Genomic DNA, 20,599 nt, shown 5'->3' with positions numbered 1-20,599 from the left:
CGGTAAGGAAAACATCAATACCGCTGCAGCTATTTTTTTTTTTTTTAGTATTTATAAGCTCCGACGTCATCGGTACTGCTATCGGTACTCGAGAAATTATGGAGGTTTTTTTTGAGGAATTTAAACGTCGCAAACTAATCTTGTTGGCAGTTGTCTATATCTCTCCTGCCTGTGTCTCTGCCTGCGCGGGGAGCTCTGTGCTCTCTGCCTGCTGTGCTCTCTCCTCTCTTCCCCTCCCACACACTCACTCACTCACTCACTCACTCACACACACACACACACACACACACACACAGACACGGGTGCTGCGCTGCAGAGTACAGACCGCTCTGCTCTCATAATGGCGGACAGAACGAAATGTTCAAAAGTCTGGGTCTATTTTACTAAAGTCGATGCTGACGACGCTCGTTGCCACAAGTGCAACAAGACATTTGCCAGTAATGTATAAGCGCTGGTACTTGTCAATGTGGCTGGCGGGGAGATAACGTTAGCTAGTAGAGTAATGGCTGACAATCCGGAGGTAAATAAACAAACGAGAGCTTCTGATTGGTGGTAAGAAGAAGAGGTGGGTGCAAGCCGTGGGACGTAATTGGCAGATCGACTGTCTGTCTCCGAATGTAACGTGACTACGTCACAGCCAAGAAAGGGAGCGCTGGATTTGTGAAAAACTCCCTGTTCCTAAACCACACGCTATCAGTTTTACCACAGTACTGGCAAAACGGGAGGAGGCTATAATAAAAACAAGCGCCCTTCATCCAAATCCACCCACACCGGATTTCTTTTAACCAAAAAATGTATTATATGTTATCGGAGCTATCAATAACGTTATCGGGATGACGTCATAATTGCTGATATCGGCCCGATAATTATCGTGCATCCCTAGTTAGTTTGTGTTGCACTCATATCATTCAAAGTGGTAGCATTTTTTTTTTGTTTAATTTCTTTATTACAGGAAAAGTAGTATGTACATTTACATTCGTCAGTATTATACATTCTCCATCTTTTCATCTTTTCTTCCCCTTTCATTTCCCCTTCCCCTCCTTCATACCCACCCCAGCCCCCCCACATCGAGGTTTTTGAAGACACATCTGCAAAACATCAAAGTGGTAGAACATTTTAAACATTTAGGTACTTTATTTGATAAGTCTGAGCTTCATAGCCAACACAGAATCCATCTTCAAGAAGGCTATGCAACGTCTTCTAAGAAAGTTGAATAGTTTTGCTGTAAAGTGGGGATATTCTAGAGCTGGTATACAAAAGTGTTATAACGTCTGATATCTCAACCAGGTATGGAAACCTTGGGGCCTAGAATAAGAACAAACTGGCAAGGATTGTTATCATGGCCAGTAAAGTTATTGTGAAACCACAAAGACGTCTGAGTTATATGTACTAAGCAATAGTGACATGGCTCAGTAAATATTGTCTTGTGGAGACAAGAAAATAGCGAGCCAGAGACGAAGTTCGAGTCTAGGTATTTTACTTATCACTTCACACGTAGTATTTACCATAGATATCTGTTCTATATATATCTATGGTATTTACAACTTAACCCGGAACCGGAAGTGGTATTTCCCCTTTCCGCTGAACAGTAAACCCCCGCTCTTAAAGGCACAAGCCCACCTTAGTGAATGTCTCTTAATATAGGTCACCACAGTCTGATCCTTTGCATCCTTTGCATCCAGCTTCCACCTGGAAGGTGCTGTAGAGTTCCTCTAGCCCCCAAACACATATTTAAGAAGTATGCCATTGCTCTGATGAATTATTGGATTACAATTTAACCATGGTACTGGTTAGGTACCTGGTACCTTGTAGCCAAAGAAAAATGTCCACGAAAGTGGACAAATAAAAATATCTTATCTATCTTTTCCGACTAAGTTGATTTCATTTTGTAGATTAGCCAGGGCCTACTGCTGTCAACGATTACATGTTTTTCATTTGATATATTTAGTTTCTTGGTATAGGCTGCACAGGCTGTTTATTTTTCATTATTGCCTGTGAGCACGTTTGTATTTATAGACTACGGCTGTAATTGATTTAATCATTGCACATTTTGTAGCCAATTAAATGTCCGATTTTGCCTTTGTAAACAGCATAATTATTACAATAATAAAGCCTAATGATGGCATACGATGGAATTGATTGATTAACGGCAAGTTTGAAGAAACACCCTCCCTCCCCCCCCCCCGTTGCAGCAAAGCTTTGAATGGTAATCCACTTTAGGAATCTCATTTGTTGAAACAACATCTTTGTTGGCAGATGGCTCCTTCTTATCAACACTGCTATCTAACAACTGGATTAAACAACTTGGTTTAATCCAAAAGTCCATTCGGAAACGTATTATGAAAATAAGACATTCAGGGACATCGGGTCATGGTACTATTTCCCCTGTGGCACAGGTGAGTCAGGAAACAGGAACTGTCCCTGAATCCGCTGCTCTGGGCATCGTGGCTGCAGTACCGTTTACCAGACGGGTTTGTGGTTGGGCTGGTCAGGGTCCTTGCTAATCCTGCAGGCTTTACTGACATACCGTTTATTGTATATATCCTGGACCTGGATGGAGGGAAGCTCACACCCACTGATGTTATTCAGGACAGCCCCAACACACACTAGGGGTGTGGACATTTCTCGATTCTTGATGCATCGCGATGCGGACATGGACGATTCAGCATTGATGCAGTGACGGAACATAATCTATTATAAAAATGTACAAAAAAAATGTACTCTCTTGCTAGCTTTTATGTTCTTTTACAATGTATCACTTTGGGATTTGCTCCACAACTATAAAGCGCCCTACAAATCAAATATATTATTATTGTATTTTTAAAGTTAGTGCTCTGGTCATGCATCCACTCAACTCATAGAAAATACAGCATCAGGCTATTCTAAAAGTATTGATACTGATACTAATAAAAATAGTATTGAATCGTTTTTAACAGCTGGGTATCGACTCGAGATACCTTTCTAGTATCTGTATCATGCAACACTAGTAAAGAAATTTATTTTGACATCCTGATTTAAGAACTTTCTAAATAACAGTTAATTTATCTGACTGCTTGTATTAATTCATGAAAAAGTAGCCATGTGCAGTAATATAGATTATAAAAAATTGAGGATGTAATATATTATTGCGCTGTATCGTAGAATCGAATCGCGGACAGCTGAATCGTAATCGAATTGTGAGGCCAGTGAGGATTCACAGCTCTAACACACACGCATGCATGCGCCCACACACGGAGCCACACAGCCATGTGCAAAGCAGAGAGCCCTCACTGATAGGAGACTGGTGTTAAGTGGTGTTAGTTAACAACTTTATCTCATGTGAGTGACCCTGGACATGCCTGCGTGGGTAATATTCTTGAAAACAATGTGTGATGATGTTGAAGCAGTTCGATATAAAGCAAAGCCTGTTAACACTTAGTTTGTAGGGGTGTAACGATGCGACCTCACAACGATTAATTTTGATTACGATTATTCAGGCAACGATTCAATGCATCATGAAATCTCTTCATTTGACCACGATTCGATACATTTTCTATCAGTTAATTCCCAAAGAAATGGTGAATACACAAATGTGGCTGGGGGAACTGATTCACTCAGCATGAATGGACTATAGGTAAATAAAAACAATACACACAAAAAAAAACATAATAAAAAAAAAAAAAAACGTTATTTCGATTATAATCGATTCTATCATATTCAAATCGATGCAGTTGAATCGTCACATTAGAATCGATGCATTTGGATTAATCGATGCATCGTTACACCCCTATTCGTTTGTGTTATGTTTTTCTTTATTATTCTATAAACCGTTCCACTCCTTTCAAACTGAAGACAAACAGGTTTTTATTTAGAAAATATTATATATATTTTTGCACTCTTGATTTATAGAAAATGTTTGTTTTATAATGGTTAATTTTCAAGTTGTTTGAACGTTATTTATTTTTATAGAATTTATTTTCTTCACATTAATCAATGTAATTTGTTTCAATAATGTAACGAGTGTCTGAGACTGCTGTCCCTTCCCTGGCATATTGCCACCATGTTTCAAGGTGCAGATCTGTAAAAAGTAAAGCGAGGCTGCACTGGTGATGATACTGGTATTGGAAAATGTTGTTGTAGAAGCATGTTTTTCAGATTCAGACAGCTTTATTGATCCCACATGGGGCAAATCATTTGTAGCTTTGCACGAGTAACAAAATATTTTAACAAACAACATTCCATGATATACACACACAGTCCAGTAAAGCAGACAACTAGGTGTATAAGGCTACTTAAAGTGACTACTGACTACTGTCTGAATTTAGAAGTCTGATAGCCGATGGGATAAAAGATTTTAGAGTAACGGTTGGTCTTACTCAAAGGAACATCATAACGGCGGCCAGAAGGTAACAGCGAAAATCGCTGAGACAGAGCATGGAGAGGTTGGTTACTGATGCTCATTGCTTTCTTGACCACCTGGTCTGTCCAGAGAGAACATGGGTCTCTCTGTTTGACTCCAATTATTAAAAATCTTTGGAGCATACTATGTTGTTCTGTAGGCTATTGTCACTATTTGAGTGAAAAGCTTGCACTGTGGAGTCCTGGCTCTAGGCAGAATCACAAACTGACTATGTGGAAATACCTTGGTGTGTTCAACTGGCACTGTTGACATGCCTATTACGCAAAGTCTCTCACACACCACTCCGGTTTGATTGATTGATTGGTTTTTATTGTGGAGTAAAAGACAGCATCCAAGGGATAAAAACGAGAGTGCAAGCACTTATTTCCATCATGGTCCCTGATTTTGGACATGGACAGACATCATAAAACATAGAGCATCATAATAAAAACATAGCAAGCAACCCCATAAAAACACTCCCTACCCTCTCCTACCTAGACATGGCTATTCTATACTTCACTGGCAGTGGCTAGCCATTTCTTTGTGGCATGTCTCAAACTTCCCCCCTCTTCGATGTTTTTCAGGGCCACTGGAAGCTTGTTCCACTCCACTCGGTCACACATCTACTCAACTCATTGGAAATTGGGCATCAGCTATTATTCTAAAAGTATCGATACTATAAAATGGGAGTATTGGACCGTTTTAAAACACCTGGGTATCGTGATACTTCTCTAGTATTGTGCAACCCTAGTTGGTATTGGACATTTATGTTGTAGATGGCTGCATGTTGGTATTGGAACATTTTGTTATAGAAGCATGTTGTATGTGTCAGAGAAAATGTTTTTAGATCAGAGGACCGCATACTAATTGACCATGTTCACACGGTGGCCATTTTGCTTTTATGTCATGCTCAGTTTGTGTTCCTTCCTTTCCACCCTGTTCCCACCTTGGTATAATACTACAATACTGTTCTGTGAAAGTAATTTATGTGATCGTTGGCTGATACTGGCACCTCACCAACAACAAAAAAAACAATGCAGATTTATTCTGCACATAATCTCACACACATCCAAATACCTCTAAACGGTTTTGCACACATTCATTTAAGTTTGACAGTTATTGAGAGTAAATTACTCTGAATAGGGCCACCAGTGATGCCACCGGGGACATTGAATATCACAACTCAAGGATTCAATGTCTGATGACATCACTGGTGGCACATATTAAAAGTTTAAAACTCAACTAAATGAAGGTGTGCACAACTGTTGGCAGTTTTTGGATGTGTGTGAGATTATGTGCAAAATAAATGGCATTGTTTTTTGGTGAAGTGCTCCTTTTGAAGTTGTATCGTTTTGACTTACTTTTCTTTGCTGGGGTGCCAGTTAGGACGTGCGTTTGTCTGGGTGTGGGTTTAGAGTACAGAGACTTGACAGGGGTTTGACTGATGGATGATCATGAAGGTGTGCGTTTGTCTGGCCGTGGGTTTTAGAGTACAGAGACTGACAGGAGTTTGTATGACTGTCTTAAGGCCAGCAGATCAACACACCTCCCTATAATAAAGATATATCGTATCCATGATCCAGGTAATGTACAAAACGTGTTCATGGACAGAGAGGGAAGTTATGATTTAAGGGGGAAACTTGATTTAAAACACCCTACTGTAAGGTACTGCCTCCTATGCTTAAAAGCATGTGCATTTCAGTTTGTGGGGTAGCTTAATGGAACGGACTGCAAGTGGAAACGAAACGGAGCAATAACACGATTCAAAAATAGATACAAAAACTAAGCACTGCTAGACAAATGCAGAACTGAGGAACTATATATAGTTGCTCTCGGGGAATGTTTTGATTTCATAATATTATAATTTTTTTCTCTTAGGTACTAAGAGTTTTTACTTGAACCCATTTAGACCTAAAACGCCTGCTAATAATGCATTATATAGCCTCACACAAATGTGTTTCCCGGTTTATTGTAAGAAACGAAAGGTGCAGGACTAAACAAGTTGTGCTTCCTTCTGCCTCTTTTCCAACTCATCCTTGTTTGTTTTTCTACGGACGAAGACGGACTCATTTGTGTGTGATTCGTACGTTTGTCGTGTTCGAGATAAATAAAGATCAAACCCACGGTTAAAGACTCCTCCCTTCCCCCCCCCCCCATCAGGTCGCAACGAGCCCCTGAAGAAGGACCGTCCCAAGTGGAAGAGCGACTACCCCATGACTGAGGGACAGCTGCGCAGCAAGCGGGACGAGTTCTGGGACACGGCGCCGGCCTTCGAGGGCCGCAAGGAGATCTGGGACGCCCTGAAGGCTGCCGCTGTGGCCCTGGAGTGTAACGACCACGAGCTGGCCCAGGCCATCGTGGACGGAGCCAGCATCACACTGCCACACGGTGAGGAAGAAGACACAACGTTAGAGTCCATTCAAATGTATTGTCATCAGTACAGTACAACGAAAAGAAGTTCGGCATCCAACCAGAGTGCAAATGTACCGTAACGGTAAAGTGCCATAGTAATATACAATGTACAGGTGATTAAACTTGGTATAAAATATATAAGTTAGTACTACTGAGTAATGGTGCTAATCAGATGTATGTACAGACTTGTAGTAGTAATATGTACAGTGAGTGATACAGGTATAAAGACACTATGGTCTACTGGCCAGCAGCGTAACTAGTAAGAGTAGTTAAGGTATATGTACAGATATATATATATGAACTACAGATATGTAAAAAGGATTATATGCGGGTATGTACAGACTGATGTGGATATATATATTGTTATGCAGGTGAATAAGCAGGTATATAGAAGGGTTACCGTATATGCAATTATCTTCAGACAGATATAATATGGTAAATATATAAATGTGTATATATACAGCACTATTGTACATGCTATCATACAGAGTTGTGTGGATTATATGCAGCTTAGGCTAATGTGTTTAGACCCCGATGGAAATCATTTCACTGGAAGGAGCGTTGAGGTCTGGCACAGAGATTTTGTATGATGGCTCCAGGCTCCAGTGCGTCACAACATGGGACCGGTGGAATGATGAAAAGCGAGCCTCTAAAGGCACCCAGACACGTCCTTGACGGAACGGAGACGCTTGTCCTCCAGTGATGGATGTCTGAAAATACACTGCACTACTTTAATAAAAAAGATATATATATATATATATTAACACTTTGACTGCCATGAAACGTCTTTTGACGTCATTGCGGGCCATGCTCAAGTTGCCGGAGGACGCTGTACAGCCTCCTTATATCAATATTTCAAAAATCTGCGATCTGATTCATATGTCCCCTCCGCTGGCCTGAGATCCACCAGCAGGACCCACTGAGCTCTCTGGCGGTTCAGGAGCGCCATCTGGTGGCCGATCGGCGCAATCGCCAAACAGGATGTGCCATAGAGGTTGTGCTAGACGTCCGTAGTACTTCCGGGCTCTCGCTATAGGTCATGGGACTCTGGCTCGTCACGCTACACAGTGATCGATTGGCAATAACTCGATAAACAACATGATTTTGACGTATATACCATTATACAAGCTGGAGATGGACCGGGTAAAAATATATCCCATAATGATAAGATTTCTACTCTACGATGATCGGCCAACGGCGCGCGGAGACTGGGGTGAGTTTCAGCGTGTAACGTTACCGTCTTCGATACTAACTGCTATTATCAACATTTGACCCACATTAGATGATTGGTATAACGCTGCCCACGGAATTATAAACGCCCCCTCGCCCATCCGGTCAACATCAGATGACGTGTAGTAACTTCTAGAAGTACGTCTAGTTGGCATTTTTTATATCGCGCTGATTGCCATCAAACTGTATTTCATCATCAATATAATGCATTTGGGGCTATATATCACGTTCTGGAGAAAGCTGCAGAAAGAGATGAAAACATACTTATACATTAGACCATACTTTACTATGAATATGTGAATGAAAAAGTTTAACGTTGCTACACAATGAACAATACATATAGGACTTTGAATGGGCCCTAATAATGGCAATGTAGCAATACAATTTAAAAAGTTATAGCCCTGCAAAGAAGGGGACTTTCTCCATAGACAAATAGAGCTGGCAATCTATGGTATATCATGAATTTAACCTTAGGCAGCCAAAGTGTTAAAAAAAAACTTTCTAAGCCTTTCGTTAGCGTTGAGCAGCGAGCACCACTTCAAAACATATGTTTTCCATCGCCAGGGCCAGGCCGTGTGTTTTTGCTCTGGGTCGACAGATTGTTTGCGCTCGTACGGATGAAAAAATAAAACGCAAACAACTTTTATGATTCGGAATAGAGCCTCCGTTATTGTTGGCGCGAGGGAACAACACTGTTCACGGAGACGGAAGTCGTCTTCCACTTATACTGTCCTAGTTCTGCTCGTAACTCACTGGTATCACTGCTTAGGGGTGTGGACATTTCTCGATTCTAAGATGCATCGTGATGAGGATGTGGTGACGGAACATAATCGATTATTAAAAAAAAATAAAAAATTTACACTCTTGCTAGCTTTTATGTTCTTTTACAATGTAGCGCTTTGGGATTTGCTCCACAACTATAAAGCGCCCTACAAATCAAATATATTATTGTATTATTAAAGCTAGTGCTCTGGTCATGCATCAACTCAACTCAACTCATAGAAAATACAGCATCAGGCTATTCTATGAATACTATTCTAGTATTGATACTGATACTAATAAAAGTATTGAACCGTTTTTAACAGCTGGGTATCGAGATACAGATAACACTAGTAAGAACATTTATTTTGATTATAAATAAAAGTATCTGACTGCTTGTATTAATTGATGAAAAAGTAGCCATGTGCAGTAATATAGATTATAAAATTGAGGATGTAATATATTATTGAGATGCATCGTAGAATCTAATTGAATCGTGGACAGTTGAATCGTAATCTAATCGTGAGGCCAGTGAAGATTCACAGCTCTAATACTGATGCACCGTGCTGTTATACAAGTCACTAAACATGAGACGCCTCATAACAGACTCTCTATAATGACACGGTGTCAGCGGCGGGACAGTGCAGGCAGACGGGAGAGGCGGTTGGAAGGAGGAGAGGCTGCACTACAAGGGTGACTGTGCGTCTCTCGCCGGGGACACATAAGATGCAGAAGCACCGGGAAGAGTTTCCTTTTGGTTTGCGATCTTCAGTGATGGTTTCAGCGTCTGGTCTATCGTCTCTGTGAGCCACGAGCACCTCCTACATGTCATTGGAGCAGAGGAAATGGCTTCAGTCTCACGCGAGACAAGGTGCTTCGCTGCGGTGTCTGGTGTGTCTCTGGCGTCTGTCTCTCTGTACTGCACAGTCGTAATGGCATCGGCCCCAGTTCTCTGAAATACAGATAATGCCTCGAAATGACAAGATGATGGTCAGACTCGTAAAAATCCCATTATCCTTAACTGATAGTGGCTCAACCAAGGCCACACATGCACGGCCACAAGGAGTAGAACAGGCTAAACTAAAGGGTAAATGCACTGCGTCCATATAGCCGCTTTTATCCAAAGCACTTTTCTACTTATGCCTCACGTTCACCCATTCACTCACACATTCACACACCGACGTTGGAGGCTACCATGCAAGGTGCCATCCTGCTCATCGGGAGAAGTTACGGGGTGAAGTGTCTTGCTCAAGGACACTCTGACACGCTCCCGGGAAGAGCTGGAATCAGACCGGGAACCTTCAGATTACCGGACAACCCCTCTACCTCCTGAGCCACTGTTGCCCCACCCCCAAATTAGAAGGTGACCCTAAATTCTCCACTGCCACTGTATTTCTCTTCTTGTGTTTTTCTATGAACGCCCACTTCTTCATGGGTGTCCACGACCTCAAACTAGGGCTGCAATGACTAATCTACAACTAATCCACAACTAATATACAGCTAATCGACTAATCCACAACTAATCGACCAATTCACAACTAATCGATTATAAAAAATAGTTGGCATGGCAACTGTATTTTATAATTGATTAGTTGGGTCTATGTTATGCTGCACCTCCATGACCTGTTGTTGAAGCCGTTTGATGTACAGCCTTTTCTCCCGGGTAGCTTTCGGGAGAGGAAACTAAGCTAATTTCCCAAAATGTTGGCGGCTTAACACTTAGTTTCTTCTTTGGTAACAACTAAACTATAGTCTTTCACTCCTGTAGCATACATTCATGTGTGCCTTTTGTTTTATAACCTGCAATTTGCTTTGAAAAAGCATTGTACAAGACGAGGAATAACGTTATGTTTGTTTTTACATACAATTTATATATATTTTTTCTTTTTATCCGATTAATCAAAGTAATAATCGACAGATTCATCGATTATCAAAATAGTTGTTCGTTTCAGCCCGACCTCCAATATGCCGCACATACTCCATTCCAGGAGGTAAAGCAGTCGTTTGGTGATCCAGAAGTTCCCGGTTCGATTGCCCCTCCTCCCAGGCAACGTGTCTGAAGTGTCCTTGAGCAAGACACTTAACCACTAATTGTTCCTGATGCGCAGGTTGGCACCTTCCATGGTTGCTTCTGCCATTGGTGTGTGAATGTGTGAGTGAATGGGTAAAAATGTGAGGAACAAATTGTAAAGTGCTTTGGAAAAAGCGCTATATAAATTCACCTTTCACATTTACCAAGCTCCACCAGTATAGAGTATGATTTACGTGCATTTAATACATGCAGTGAATTCGGAGCAGCTAATGTTTGTTTTTATAAATATTGTTCGGTCCGTCATATACAGTTGAAGTTCTAACCTGTCCTCCTCCTCCTCCCAGGCACCTTGACGGAGTGCTATGACGAGCTGGGGAACCGCTACCAACTGCCGGTCTACTGCCTGGCCCCGCCCATCAACCTCATCTCTGAGCGGAGCGACGAGGACCCCAGCGACAGCCCTGAGCCCACCGTAGCTCCCAAGAAGGAGTTCCAGCTCAAGGTACCGTGGGGAACATTGACGCCTCTTGCGTCTTCTCTTTTTTTGCTGTTCCGAGTGGGTTTTTTGTTTTTATTTAACCTTAATTCAACCATTAAATCAATTTAGAACACATTTGTATTTACAATTAACGACAAAAGGGCCTCTTGAAGGGTAACGGAAAAAAATAATAATAAAATAGAAAAGAGACTGTAGATAAACGTGGACCGCATTGCGGTCAGCTCATCATGGAGGGGGTGGCAGGGGATCTCAAGGATAGCGTACAGCTTCCTCCTCGTCCTCCCCTCTGCCACCACCTCCAGACTGTCCAGGTCCGCTCCCACCACAGAGCTTGCTTTCTTGACCAGTTTATTTATTTTGTCTGTGTTGCCCCCCCCCAGCATACCACAGCCACCACAGACTGGTAGAACATCTGCAGCAGTTTGCTGTAGACATTGAAAGACCTGAGCCCTCTCAGGAAGAACAGTCTGCTTTGTCCCTTCCTAGTGTAGAGGGCCTCTGTGTTGTCCGTCCAGTTTGTTGTTCATGAGAACACCCAAGAATTTGTAGTTTTCCACCTCCACCCCCTGGATGATGATGGGAGTTGGGGGCTCTCTCTTGCTCCGCCGATGGTCCACCACCACCACCATCTCCTTTGTCTTACTGATGTTGAGCTGTAGGTGGTTTTCATTGCTCCACTCTGTGAAGCTCTCCACCAGAGCTCTGTACTCCTCCTCGTTGTTGTTGGTGATGTATCCAACGATGGAGGAGTCATCAGAAAACTTTTGGAGATGGCAGTTCCCGGAGCTGAAGCGGAAGTCTGAGGTCGACCACATCTCTACTAAATCAGTCTCATCTACACCAGTTCACATTTGAATTGACTTGCGGATACCGGTAGCTTGTTCCGGTTGAGTATGGCTCTATAACGCACTGTGGATTTTAATAATAATAATAATTCATTTATTTTGAATAGCGCTTTTCAAGGACCCAAAGTCGCTGACAAAATAGGCAAAAAACTAAAACATAGAACCACAGGGAACAATATGAGTACACAAGAACATAAAACCACGAGTAACGGACAACAAATACAGGAGCCAGTAGGGGAAACTATTAGTCCTACAGGTGGAGGAAGTACCAGGTCACCAGTTGGCGCCTGTCTGGCACTAGTAATATACAATGTACAGGTGATTAAACTAGATATAAAATATGTAAATTAGTACTACTGAATAATAGTGCTAATCGGATGTATGTACAGAGTTGTAGTATTAATATGTACAGTGATACAGGTATAGAGACACTATGGTGGTAGTAGTCATACTGGCCAGCAGCGTAACTAGTAAGAGTAGGATTGGCCATCGGTGGTGGTGATATACTAGTTAATATTTTGGGGTGGCACGGACCAGTGACTGGCAAGGTTGAGCCACAGGGTCAAACATGTTTATCATATTATGTTCTTATGTGACTGAAGCAACGCTGAGGCAAGTTCTTGGACACCGCTGCCCATCCTCTGACAAAACAAAAGCTACTCTGTGCCTTCCTGCCAAGGGTCGTCTAGGGTAACGTTGACCAAGGAGAGATGTCTTGCTCTTGCGTTCAAAGTTGCCAGTAAATCTCATTCATATTTTTCACCTCTTGTCTCAGTTCCTGTTGGCAGAAACGTTGCCCCGTCATGAGGCTGCACCAAAAAACCTTAAGACGTGACTTATTATTGTTGCCTCCTTTTTTTTAAGGGCATTTTTGCATCAGACAGAAGGCACAGTAGGAACAGGGCATCTCTCAAGTCAAGTTTAGTCAAATGTATTTATAAAGCATTTAAAAACAACCCACGTTGACCAATGTGCTGTACAGACCAGGGCCCCGTTCCTCGTACGTGGCTAACTGAGTTAGCCAGATAATTTTCAGGATAACGACATAAGTCAGGCTTTTCGGTTCCACGAAGCAAGTTTGGCTAAATCACTATAGCAATACATCCATAAACTTGAACCTGCTCCAGCGCAGGCTTACTTAAGTTAGCTGGATAAGCTTGACACTCCCTCGGAAAAAAATGGCTGAAAGAGTTGAAATTTTTTTTGCTAGCAAGATCTCATTCGACGATTCATTCCATTAAGCCTACTGCCAGCAGGGCAGGCACATTTAAAGAAATAATCTGATTGATTGGGGTAATGAGGCACTTAAAATTTGCATATACATTTTTCCAACACATACACATTTAACTTTAACCATTAGAAACCGTTAGAAAATCATGGTTTCGTTGATCGACTCTTCCCCCTTTTGAAGTAGGACGGGCATGCGCAATTATCCTGATTACTGAAGTCTGGTTCCAATTAACGAGATTGTTTGAGCGCGAATCAGCCTTTGAGAAACCGAGATAGCCTGACATCAATCATCGGGTTAATTTAAGCTGGCTAATAGGACTTTTGATCGGCTTAGTTGAACCACGTACGAGGAACTGGGCCAGGGCACAAGCTGAAGGAAAAAAGAGCTCACATAGGCATCAATACACACAATAGTGCATCTGCACAAATCAACTAATTAAGTACAGATCATAGGCACAAATCAACACATTAAAAACGGATCATAGGCACAAATCATCTAATTAAATACAGCTCATGGGCACAAATCAACAAATTCAATACAGATCATAGGCACAAATCAACTAATTAAAAACATCATAGGCACAAATCAACTAATTAAAAACATCATAGGCACAAATCAACAAATTAAAAACTGCTCATAGGCACAAATCAACAAATTAAATACAGATCATAGGCAGGGGCGGCTAAGCGTCTGTCTACCACCACAGAGCCAGGGGGATCGAATCCGGCTTGGCCGACCGTCCATACTAACACAATTGGCAGTGTTAGCGGGTGGGAAGCCGGCGTGGGTGGGTCCTGGTTGTTGTAAACAGCGACTCCTACAGTTCGGTCGGGGCGCCTGCACAGCAAGGGAAGGATCTGGGAGAGGGTAGTGTGCTCCTTCCACACGTTACACTCTCCCGGTGAGAGTCCGCGCTGCCAGGTGAAAAGAAGCGGTGGGCTGGCTACACATGTGTCGGAGGAAGCATGTGATAGTCTCCGCCCTCCCGGACCGACGGTAGGGGGTAGAGTGTGCAACGACCAGGAAGGGGATTGGGAATTGGCATAACGACTAACATTGGGATGGGAGAAAAACGGAAAAAGAAGGGGGGAAAAGATAATAAAAAAACATCATAGCCCATGAGCCATAAGTCAGCCGACTTGAAGGACCTGGTGGTGGAGTAGCGGGTTACGAGGTCTGCAACAAGGGGGCCTGTCCATTTAGGACTTTAAAAACAAACGGAAGAACCTTGAAATCAATTCTATTTCAGTAGTCGAATCGCTGGTCAGATTTGTTGCCTCCTTCTCCTCTCGCCCTCCCCCCTCTATTTCCCAGAATGCATAGCTCACAGATTCCTCTTCTTCCAGGTGCGCCTGTCGACGGGGAAGGACCTGCGGCTGAGCGCCAGCATGGCGGACAGCATCGGGCAGCTGAAGAAGCAGCTGCAGGCCCAGGAGGACATCGACGCCAACCACCAGCGCTGGTTCTTCTCCGGGAAGCTGCTCACGGACAAGACCCGGCTCCAGGACACCAAGATCCAGAAGGACTTTGTCATCCAGGTCATCGTCAACCCCCAGGCCCCGCCTCCGCCCTCCACGCCTTCCCCCCCCACCGCTGTGGCTCCCCCGCCCCCCGCCTCCCCCACCGAAGCCTCCCCCACCAACACCTCCACCACCTCCGACTGAGTGGAGTGGAGAGGAGAAGAGAGGTGGGAGGGCAGGAGAGAAAAGGACACCTCTCCCTCCCGCCTGGATAACGGACACTTCGTTGATTATAAAAAATTAAATAAAAATGCATTTTTTTTATAGTTATTTTAATATTTTTTTTGTGGAGTGGAGAGTAATCGTGGAGTCGTATCGAGATACAGATGAACAAAATTATAAGGGAGAACTCAGAAAGCGCTGCTTTTGCTATCGTTAAACAAAAAAATAAATAAAAGCGTAGTTTTGGGTGTGCAACGTTCTCTCTCTCTCTGAGTTGGGTTCCAGGCCCGACTGGAACTACACAAGTCTCCTCAGGACGAGCTTGTTGTCAACCGTACGAACTCCGGAGACCCTCCCTCCCTCACTCTCCTCTTTTGAAACGATACCAACGAGTGAAATGAAAAGCGGATCTCCGCTCTGATCTGAAGGTCTCGCACGGTGGTGGAACACTCTGCCTTTTACGACTGCACTCGTCATACCGCATTCAAGCCACGGCGGACGTTTTTATTTGTGCTCTTACGTTGTGCTCGGGTTGGGATTCCTTTCCAAATAATTTCTCTTCTTTCCAAGGAATCCCAACCTGAGCACGACACAAGAGCAAACAAAAAATTAACCTAAATAAACGGCCGCCGTGTGAATGCGGTCGACGTTAACTAAAGTGCCAACAGGAACTCGCAGAGTGGTTTGCGTTGGTTGTGAAGCACATCTCTACTTTTTGACTATTGTGCCCCCCTCCCTGACACCCTCCCTCCCGGACTCTGTACTGCAAGGCCTTGATGTCCCCCCAGGAAGCGGGGGTGGGGGGGAGGGGCGGATGAGAGGGCGAGGAGAGGGAGGAGCCAAGTCAATGGTACTTCTTCACCAGGCGCTCTCAAAGTGGAAGATTATGAACAGACATTTTTCTTAATTTTTTTTTTCTTTTTTTAAAGGAGATAATCTAAACTGAGCTTTTTTGCACACTTGAAGATTATTATTACTATACTTTTGTGGTAGTTTGTGTGCCTTCAATGAGACGAGAAAAAACAAACAAATATATATATATAAAAAGATCCTGGAAAACGCTAGTTTTACCGCTAGGCTACGCCTTCTGTCTTTTTTTAGAATCAGGAAAAAAAATACTTTAGATCAATCCAAACGTTATACTGCTGCCTTTTTTTAAATACCTGTCCGCCGCCTATCACGACTCCCATAGAGGACGTCTGTTGTGTGTTTCCTTTTAAGGGCAAGAGTGATGCTTTTCAGTTCTTGTGGTCCACACGGCATTCAGCTTGAACCATATAGTGTATGTATGTATATATATACTATATACTATTTAGACTATATATAGTCTAAATAGACGCAACGTTTCATGTCAGCGTACAGCTCATGTCTTTGCAGTTATAATGGATTTCAATGGATTAAATTATGCACATATTCCGCGTCGATAGGATCAACTCGTCTAAATCATAGCTTTTGTCGTCCTTGACGACGGCGACCAAACCAAGGAGATAAAGTACATCTCAGAGGTGAACAGAAGGACTTCTAGTGCCGAGATGCTTTTCTGAGGCGATATGCTTCAGACCACAACGTGCTCCCGTCTCTCACAGCGAGCGCAAGTCTCAAGAGCGGCTGCTTCTCTTTTAGTCTTTGTGATATTTCCCGTCGGGTCGCCCCGCTTCGTTTCCTTTTCAGGATCTCTCCGAACATGTACTTGTAATACTCCCTTTATATGGAATATCGCTGATGGAATATCAATATGGCCATATACACTGTCAAGTGAGTGGTTGTCTGCAGGTCCCCCCCCCCCCCACACACAACCCACCCCCTAGTCTATTTTGAATTTCTTTTGATGTAATGTTACTGTACCGCGTCAAGGAGAGGGCATCGCTTTCATATTGCTGAACTTTTCTGTCTTCGTATGCAACCGCTGTCCTACTTTTACTATTGGCCTATCAACGAGAAGCAACAGTTGCGATTGAAGGATCGAGAAAAGGGGGCGTGGTTTGAGATTAGACCAATTCCGAAATGAAATGAATACACAACCACTGTTTTTGAGATATTGGGAGTAGAAATGATTATTACATTACCCTTGCTAACAAATGCCTTGCGTGGAATGTTCAGAATGGTCATCCCCCTCCATGTTGGAAGAAACGACGATTGCTATAATGAAAAATCGATCAACAAAGATTTCATAATTCGGTGTCTTATTACTGGATCTTTTCAACAAGTCACAGTGGAACAGTAATAATATACTTTTCCAATGTTTTACCTACTCTACCATTTAGGCAAATTAGCCATTTTCCTTTTTTGATTGTGATTACCAGTGGTTACAAGCAGCCATGTTGAAAGAAAGAACTACACACATTGACTGCAAGGTCTCTATTCAACGGGGTATAAAGTCTCGTCTCTGAAAAATCACATTTGAAGTTCCTCTATGTTGTAAAATTATTACTAGCTGACTCATTCCCACTGGGTCACGCAAGCCACGCCATTGGTGGGCTTACTGCCTAGAAGCACTATTAGGAGATGTTGGCATCACAATACAGGAAGCAGTCAAGTGTTCCTTTATTAATCCCTTGGGGAAATGCAAGTGTTATAGCAGGTAGGATAGGTCGTAATAATCATAGAACAAAGTAATAAGGATAACGGTAGTAGTAGTGAACAGCAGTGGGTGGCAGGATTCAATCAGACGGTAGTAATAGTGATGATGATGTACATGGTCCAAACCGTAGTAGCACACTGCACCAGAGTCCATGCAGTGTTTATTATTCACAGTCGGATAGTCCTAGTTCGCAAGTTCACCAGCCATTAGTTCTCCAGCAATTGCCAGCATTTGTTTGAATGTAAACACATTCATGTGACCTGTGTGATCGGCTGCTATGGGAGATTAACAACAGGGGGCCTGCTATTGAGGTGGTTCAGCGGGTGAGGAGACCTTGAGGGGTGCTGTGCAACAATGGGATTCAGACTTGTCGCAGCTGCTCCAGGTTCGTGGTGCACAGCGCCGGGTAAGTCGGCATTGCGGCCGGATCCGGTTGCCGTTTCATCGTTTTTGGGCTCAAACTCTCAACGTTATTGTTTTTGAGCTTCACAAAGTGAACCGGTTGCCTTGACCTCAACTTCACCCCCCGGCGTTTTCAGACCTGGAGGTTTTTACGGACGGCTCTATTTTACAGGCAGTTGTGAGAGAGCTGTGGAGCCCTGTAACTGGTTCTGTAACAGGCTTGGTTTTCCATGGCTCCCTGGCTCCCTGTGGAGCCCTGTAACTGGTTCTGTAACATGCTTGGTTTTCCATGGCTCCCTGGTGAGCTGTGGAGCCCTGTAACTGGTTCTGTAACATGCTTGGTTTTCCATGGCTCCCTGGTGAGCTGTGGAGCCCTGTAACTGGTTCTGTAACGGGCTTGGTTTTCCATGGCTCCCTGGTGAGCTGTGGAGCCCTGTAACTGGTTCTGTAACGGGCTTGGTTTTCCATGGCTCCCTGGTGAGCTGTGGAGCCCTGTAACTGGTTCTGTAACAGGCTTGGTTTTCCATGGCTCCCTGGTGAGCTGTGGAGCCCTGTAACTGGTTCTGTAACGGGCTTGGTTTTCCATGGCTCCCTGTGGAGCCCTGTAACTGGTTCTGTAACAGGGTTGGTTTTCCATGGCTCCCTGTGGAGCCCTGTAACTGGTTCTGTAACGGCCTTGGTTTTCCATGGCTCCCTGGTGAGCTGTGGAGCCCTGTAACTGGTTCTGTAACAGGCTTGGTTTTCCATGGCTCCCTGTGGAGCCCTGTAACTGGTTCTGTAACGGCCTTGGTTTTCCATGGCTCCCTGGCTCCCTGTGGAGCCCTGTAACTGGTTCTGTAACAGGCTTGGTTTTCCATGGCTCCCTGTGGAGCCCTGTAACTGGTTCTGTAACAGGCTTGGTTTTCCATGGCTCCCTGTGGAGCCCTGTAACTGGTTCTGTAACAGGCTTGGTTTTCCATGGCTCCCTGGCTCCCTGTGGAGCCCTGTAACTGGTTCTGTAACAGGCTTGGTTTTCCATGGCTCCCTGGCTCCCTGTGGAGCCCTGTAACTGGTTCTGTAACAGGCTTGGTTTTCCATGGCTCCCTGTGGAGCCCTGTAACTGGTTCTGTAACCGCCTTCCAGAGGAAAACCTGTTTTGTCTGAGACTCGTCCAGCGATCTCGCTGTTAACAATAGTGCCTGTGTAAAAGTCCTGCCCGTTTAGGAACCGTTCCCTATTCATCGCACTGGCACAGCTTATGGTCCTCGTGTTCAGTATCTTTGGCTCTATATGTGATTTTTCAGAGACGTGCGTCATAATAACCCATCGACTTCCACTAGCATCGCTAACAGTTTCTGCCTCCTATGTCTCAAAAACCCAGTGAACTGGTGCAAAGTGCCTCCTGAATTAACTGAAATGACTTTCGAACCAAATAAGACCATGGAAAGAGGCAGAGGTGATAAAAACATCTCAATTCAATCATTTTCATCCTCCTCTGACCTCCTTTATTGTGCGTTTCTGACCGATTTTGTCCATTTCGCAGACCGTAAAGTAGTCTTACGATGGGAATCGAACGCCACGTGTCGACTACTCCCTCGGTTGGGGATCAGTGGGTGACGTCACTAAGGGTCTTGTTGACACGTGTGACAGCGCTGTCATCATATCGGCCATCTGCGTGTCATATCTGATGAGATACTGTGACACGATGATCTGTTCAGGAGCCACACATACGATACACAGTGGGGATAATATTTTGTTAAAATTTCATTAATAAAAAAATAAATAAAATGGTTTGCAGCCAACTGAGCCACGCAGTACCGAAATCAGCAGAGACTGACTGAGAAGTCTATTTGGAAACGGGGAGTTATGTACACATTCTGTGACGTTTCAACTTCAAATGAAATCAATTCAAATCAAAGTGTTTTTCTATATTATTATTATTATTATTATTATTATTATTATTATTATTATTATTATTATAATTCAAACCTATTCACTTTTCTTCATCAATGGTTCTTCTGGGGATATTTGTTTTTATCATTGTCTGCAAACTTGAATAAGTATTTCAACTGCTCTGTATGTGTGTGCAATACAATATAGACCTCATAGGTTTTTTTTTATTTTTTATTATTGATTTCCTGCGTATTTCATACCTATGAATATGGTTAAGGTTCCCGGTAATATAGAACCAGCATATAGACTGTTTCACTGGGACTCTGTCGCTAGGGGAACCGTTTGGACCCAAATGTATTTCCTGTCAACTATTGCATTAAGCAAAACATTGCAACAGGATATCAACTCGAGGTCCTTTTTGCTTTTCTTTATTTAGAACATTATCGTTTGTCACTTTGAAACCGTCTATACGAGCCTGCTACGGTCTGATGTCCCTATCGGACAATCGTGCTCTCTCCTTTTTTCAACAAGTATAATGTTAGTAGTCGCCTGTGTCACTTTGAAACCTGTCCTGTGATGTCATCGTTTTTGATGGAACCCTTTTCATTTGTCCGTGGGATGAGTTATTTATCTGTCATAGATGTCCACATGCTTCCCCCCCCCCTCTTTTCCCTCT

General features: G+C 43.3%; 1 protein-coding gene across 1 annotated transcript in view; it reads left to right on the top strand.

Annotated features, from left to right (window-relative positions):
• The window catches only part of ubtd1b (ubiquitin domain containing 1b), a 62,774-nt gene extending 43,401 nt beyond the window's left edge, over nucleotides 1–19,373 (top strand). Inside the window, exons 2-4 of the mRNA XM_084322815.1 lie at nucleotides 6,539–6,766; nucleotides 11,156–11,313; nucleotides 14,733–19,373. Of these exons, the coding sequence (XP_084178941.1) occupies nucleotides 6,539–6,766; nucleotides 11,156–11,313; nucleotides 14,733–15,050 (704 nt within the window). The 3' untranslated portion in view covers nucleotides 15,051–19,373. The remainder of the gene's footprint in view (nucleotides 1–6,538; nucleotides 6,767–11,155; nucleotides 11,314–14,732) is intronic.
• Nucleotides 19,374–20,599: the final 1,226 nt, after the last annotated feature.

Source organism: Notolepis coatsorum (assembly GCF_963971535.1).
Source record: "Notolepis coatsorum genome assembly, chromosome: 10".
In the NCBI taxonomy this organism is placed as follows: Eukaryota; Metazoa; Chordata; class Actinopteri; order Aulopiformes; family Paralepididae; genus Notolepis; species Notolepis coatsorum.
This window is presented reverse-complemented; position numbering and strand designations above follow the sequence as displayed.